This window comes from Fukomys damarensis, unplaced genomic scaffold, assembly GCF_012274545.1.
Source record: "Fukomys damarensis isolate Sample0158 unplaced genomic scaffold, DMR_v1.0_HiC HiC_scaffold_22, whole genome shotgun sequence".
In the NCBI taxonomy this organism is placed as follows: Eukaryota; Metazoa; Chordata; class Mammalia; order Rodentia; family Bathyergidae; genus Fukomys; species Fukomys damarensis.
This window is the reverse complement of record NW_022900934.1, coordinates 16,065,805-16,071,347: the sequence shown is the minus strand read 5'-3', so window position 1 is coordinate 16,071,347 and position 5,543 is coordinate 16,065,805. Positions and strand designations below refer to the sequence as shown.

Here is a 5,543-nt window from a genome sequence, read left to right as displayed (position 1 = left end):
CCTCTATGGCAATTCTCTAGTTGTAAACTAAGGAGTTCCTAAGGTCACCACATAGGGGTGCCCTCCCCCCGTAAAATATTAACTTTAGAGAAACACTTGAAGGGACAAGAGTGGAATGGTGGCAAAATTAATATTTTTAAAAATTGCAGATTAGATTTTTTTTGCTGAAAACCTTAAGAAAGACTTAAGTCTTCATCTTGTTATTTTATTTATTCATTTATTTTTGGGTTTTTTTGAGACAGGGTCTCACTATGTATTTAAGACTGACCTGGAACTCACTATGTAGCCCAGGCTGGTCTTGAACGCACAGCAATCCTCCTGCCTCAGCCTCCCGAGTGCTGGGATTACAGGCCCCTGCCACCACACCTGGCTTCATTTGTTATTTAAAAAATACATACATTTTAATTTCATGACCAGATAACACATTTGCATATATTTACATGTAAAGGTCGTGGTCTCTTTCCCACCCCACAGTTACCTAGGTGCCCTCCCTAGAGGCATGTGCGGCCTCTCCACATTAGTAACGAAAGCTTCTGCAACTCTGGGAGCATATTCTTACACAATTCACTTAAGCCGTCTTCATGGACACCTGGGTCGGACCTTTGTACTTACCCCATTTCCTGCCTGTGTGGGTATATGTATAGGATGAAGTCTTAGATCCTATCCCGATCATTGAATAGCTATTGTCAAACTGCCCTCCAGGGAGGTTGGATCAATTTACAGCCTCACCATTGTTAGGGACCCTGCCTTTGCCAGCAGGGTATCTGTAAGTTTTTTGATATTTACCATTCTGCTAGGTGCTGGGAGAGAAAGGCACCCCAGGGCAGTGGATTTCATAAGCCTTTTATTCTGATGAGCGGCCTATTTTTCCATGCCTTTCTGAGACCCTCCTCCTGCTGGTGGGTTACTTTCCCGGTCCGAGGATCTTCTGGGAGTTGGTCTCCTCTCTTTCTGACTCTCTCGTGTCACTTTCACAAACAAGCTTTTGGGGAGTGAAAGTCTGAAGGACAAATTTAGGTTGGTTGTCAGCGTCATCAACATTCCAGATATCGGAGGTGGAAAGCCCTGGGGAGACCTGCGGGCCTTCAGCATTCTGCTCCGGATGGGGAAGGGTAACCTCCAGAGGGCTTGTGCCGTCCTCTTCCTCCACCGGGCTCCTGTTGACACAGGCAGCCTCGTGTTCCTCCAGCTTTTTGATGGGGACCACGTGGCAGGCGTTGTATTTGCAGCTGGCCATCTTCTTGGCTTTCTTGGGGTTCTTTCTCTTGCAAGATGCCAGGTGGTACTGTAATCTGCTGAGTGGAATTTGGTGGTGAGGATTGTAAGGACAAATTTCTAAGACCTCTGGATCCATGAGAAGTCCTTGAAGTTGAGTATCCCAATGCCCAGAGTCTAAAGGAAATACATCTTCCAGTAGAGGGCTTTTGTAAGAAATTTAGAACTGTCTGTCCTCTGCCCACTGGTGGCCCTCGGAACTCTGTTGGCTCTGTCACAGACGCTCACAGGAGGACAGAGTTAGCAATTAGTGCGTGGTGTAGAAGAGATATATAAAGCAGAGGTGAGGGCGCAAACCCACAGCAGCCACACTGGAAGGTGGAGAAGGTATATGGCACCCTTTGACTTGGAGGGAAAGGATACACTGTGATGCCGAGGAACACTCACCTGTGGTCACAATGGGTGGCTTTGCATCATCAAGTAAGGACTGCTACTTGTCCCATATGTGGGAGAAGTGAGTGGATTTGAGGAAAGACGCTATTTAAGATTATTTGTGGCATCCATGCTGTCCTTGAAGTCTTCTAACTGACTACATTAGTATAATAGAACTTGCAACATATTTGGGTTCAAGTCTGCCATCTCATTTTGGGCTTTCTAACCTATTCTTTGGCATAGTTTTCTTTCCTCTCCTCCCTTCCCTTATTTTTATTTTTGGCGGTGCTGAGAACCAGGCCCAGGGCTTTGTGTATGGTTGGCAAGTGCACTGCCACTAAGCTATATCCCCAGCCCCCTTCTCTTATTTTAGAAAAGACAGTTTAAAGACATCCTTATATTTCACTCCACTATTCTGCACATTTTCATGTGCTTTAATGATTACAAGTTAAAAATATTCATAGATAATTTATCAAAGTTTAAAAATATATCTACTTTCTGGGTAATATGGGGCTTTTCCTTCATTTGTTTCACTCCCAAGTCTTTGTTTTCTGTTTTTAACCTTAATTTTAAAAGCCTCATCAGATAGTGTTGCTGCTGTCATCTTGTAACCTGAAACTTTATTTACATTTTTTTTCCTCATATTTAGTCCTTTTCATTGCTGTTCTCTTCTTCCTTGTATCTCAGTCCTACTGTGTAGGATCACTGTCCTTCTGTTTGAAGTTTTACATTTATTTATTTAATTTCGAGACAGGGTCTTGCTATACAGTTGAAGCTGTCTGTGAGCTCACTGTGTAGCCCAAGCTGGCCTCAAACTTGTGGTGATCCTCCTGCCTCAGCCTCCCCAGTGTTGGGATTACAGGTGTGTGCCACCACACCCAGCTTCATTTGTTTCTGAAACAAGGTTTTCTGTATTCCTGAGCTCAAGCAATCTTCCTGATTCAGCCTCCTGAGGAGCTAGGATTAGAGACAGGTACCACTACACCTGACCTGAAATCTTTAGAAACCTCTTTTGACAAACTTTTCAGGTTCTATTTGCCTGAAAATGTCTTTGTTTCACCCTCGTTCTAAAAGATATTTTCACTGAGTAGAGCTATTATTTTCTCTCTTCATGTTGGAGAAGAGTCCAATTTCTTCTTTCTGTCAGAGTTGTGGACAAGAGTTCAGCTGCCTACTGTTACCCACTTCTTTGGAAGCTAATCTAGTTTTGGTTTTTTTTTCTTCTTCTTCTTCTTTTCCTCCTCCTCCTCCTCCTACTTTATCATGGAAGCATCTTATTTCTCCATCCATTTTGAAAGAGAGTTGTTCAAAGTTTACTATTCTAGGTTGGAATTCGTTTTCTTTTTTGGCTCCAAATCCCTCACTGCAAGCTCTCCTTGACCTAAATATTTCTATTGAAATGTCTGCTGTGATGCTGTTTGGCTTTCATTTGCATGTGTGGTGTTTCTTTTATTAAACTGCTGGTAGTATTTTTTTCTACTGTTGTCTTTCTATGTTGTTAACTGGTTACTTCTAGGTGTAGGTACTGTTAGGGAATTGATCATGTTAAAGTATGCTGTGACGTCACCTCATAGGCTGCATTCTCCTGGTACATCTTGGCTCCTTTTCTCTGGTTTCCCTCCCCCTCAAGGCTGCAGTGGCCCAGGAATGTTGAAACCTGTGTCTGCAGGACTGGGCCCATAAAAGCAATCTGGCCTGTGATAGGTTAAAAGTAGCTCACTCCTCATAAATAAGCAATAGCCCACCCCCAAACTGATAAAAGGACCTTCCTTTCTTTGTTCTTCTCTCTCCTTCTGCTGCTTCTTCCTCCTCCTCCTCCTTCTTCTTCCCTTGATGCCCAGGGCCTCACACCTATGAGGCAAACACTCTACTGCTGACCTACTTCTCAGCTCCAATCTATTTCTTTTTCTATGCCTGTTTTTAAAAATGTTAAAGCTGGATATGTGGTGCACGCCTGTAATTTCAGCGCTCTGGTAGGCTGAGGTAAGAGGATCAGAAGTTTACATCCAGCCTGGGCAACTTAATGGGAGAACCTGTTTAAAAAAGAAAAGGAAAAAAAAAAAAGGCCTAGGGATGTCCTTGGGTTTGATTTTTAGCTGCAGAAAGAATTTTCCTTTCTTTTTTTAAAAAATAATTCCATCATGTTTTCGAGCTATAGATTTTTTATTCTTTTTGTTAGGCCTTTTGTATCGGTGCATGAAGGTTTCTTTTTCTTTTGAGATGGGGACTTGCTATGTAGTTCAGGCTGGCCTTCAACTAGAGGCAATCCTCCTGCCTCATCCTCTCCAGTGCTGGGGCTGCAGGCATATGCCACCATGCCTGGCATGAACGTTTCTTTAATTTTGGAAATTGAGCAGCCTTGGTGTCTTTGAGTATTGCTTCTACAATCTTCTCTGTCCTCTCTTCCTGGGACCCCCAATACTTCTTTCAGCTTCTCACACCTTCTCTTCTATGCTCTTTCATTATATTTTGGAGGGACATCCCTGGTCTATACTTTAGTTCACTATTTCTCCTGTACTTACTCATCTGCTGCCGAATATGCTCACCGGATTTTAATTTTGGTTTTTACAGTTTGCATTTCTAGAGATTTGGGTTGTCTTTCAAAACTGTATCACTTTGCACGGCTTCTCGCTCCCGGAAGGTGTTTCCAGGCACCTCGGCTCCCTTAAGCCAGGTAAGCTGATGGCACCATGGGTCTGTGGCTGGCACAGGTGTTCTGCGGGTTTCCGCTGGTGTGCACTGCGCCTTTGTGTGCAGTTGTCTTCGGTGGCTTGTTTAGTGTGCTTGAAAAATGATTTGTGAGGTTTTTCCCAGGGCCAGGAGAGGGAGGATGTGTCTTTCTTCACAGTGGTTTGACTGGGCAGAGAGGGTGGTGGTTAGGGAGACTTCAGCCCAAGCTGGGTGTCTTGTTACCATCGTGTGATGTGTGGACATCACTGCGACGTGTGTCACTGGCATCATAGTAAGAAATTGTATTGCAAACCTAGATTTAGAGCCAGGAGTCCAGCTAAGGGAGCATTACATCCTCACAGGTGTGCTGTCAGGATAGGCAAGGTTAGGCTGCAGTGACATGTGGTGACAAAGCTTCAGGGCTTAAAGCAACAAAGGTTTCTCTTTCCCCTGTCATGTCTGCGGCAGGTGTCTGGGTAACAGAGGGAGGCAGCTCTGCTCACCGTGGTCCAGGGAACCCACACTGGCGGGGCCTTGCAGCAATGCACGCTGTCTTCTGGAAGGATGAGGGCTGTGGCGGATCGTGCACTGGCTTCTAAAGCCGCCACCAGGAGGTGGCAAACATGACTCCCACTGGCATTTCACTGTTGAAAGTGTGTCCGTCCCGTGGCTACACCTCCCTTGAGGAGTCGAGGAGGGAGCATCCCACCCCGTGCCCAGAAGCAGACTAGGAGCTTTGTCAAGCATCCCAAGTACTTCCCCAGTCTGTCTTTGTCACCCGTGCTCATTTCCCTCTTCTCCACACACTCACAACAAACTCCTCCCTCCTCGAAGGAGAAAACCCAAGTCCCAGCTCAGAGGTGGGGGTTGAGAGCCAGGTCAGTGCTTATGCGGGGCTTCTCGGGATCAGTAGGTTGGTGTCCCAGCAGGTTCGTGTCTCAGGATTCTAGTATCCCCAGCCCCGCTATCTCCCTGGGGAGGGTGCCCTCTGTGCCCAGCCTACCAGCCAGTCTGGGAAATGTAACTTCAAACTATCCACAGGCCAGAGCGCCCATTTTCTGCTAGCCCGCAACTCCGTACCGCAGGGGCCATGGCGCCACCTCCTGGGAGCACAGATCGTTGAGCATCTGCTCTTCCATTGGAGGCCCACAGGCCTTTGCGTTGGCAGGGCCACAGCCCTACTCGTGGTCAGGTAAGGGCAGCCCAAGATGGAGGACTCGGCCCCT

General features: G+C 46.0%; 1 protein-coding gene across 1 annotated transcript; it reads right to left on the bottom strand.

The window, feature by feature from the left end:
* Positions 1 to 845: 845 nt before the first annotated feature.
* Positions 846 to 2,081, bottom strand: Gtsf1l (gametocyte specific factor 1 like). Its single transcript, XM_010631436.3, has one exon. The coding sequence runs from the start codon at positions 1,352 to 1,354 to the stop codon at positions 905 to 907; it is 450 nt and encodes a 149-aa protein (XP_010629738.1). The 5' UTR covers positions 1,355 to 2,081; the 3' UTR covers positions 846 to 904.
* Positions 2,082 to 5,543: the final 3,462 nt, after the last annotated feature.

What these genes read in the sequence shown, in the direction of transcription:
- Gtsf1l (XM_010631436.3), bottom strand. Translation starts at nt 1,354, where the DNA reads ATGGATCCAGAGGTCTTAGAAATTTGTCCTTACAATCCTCACCACCAA.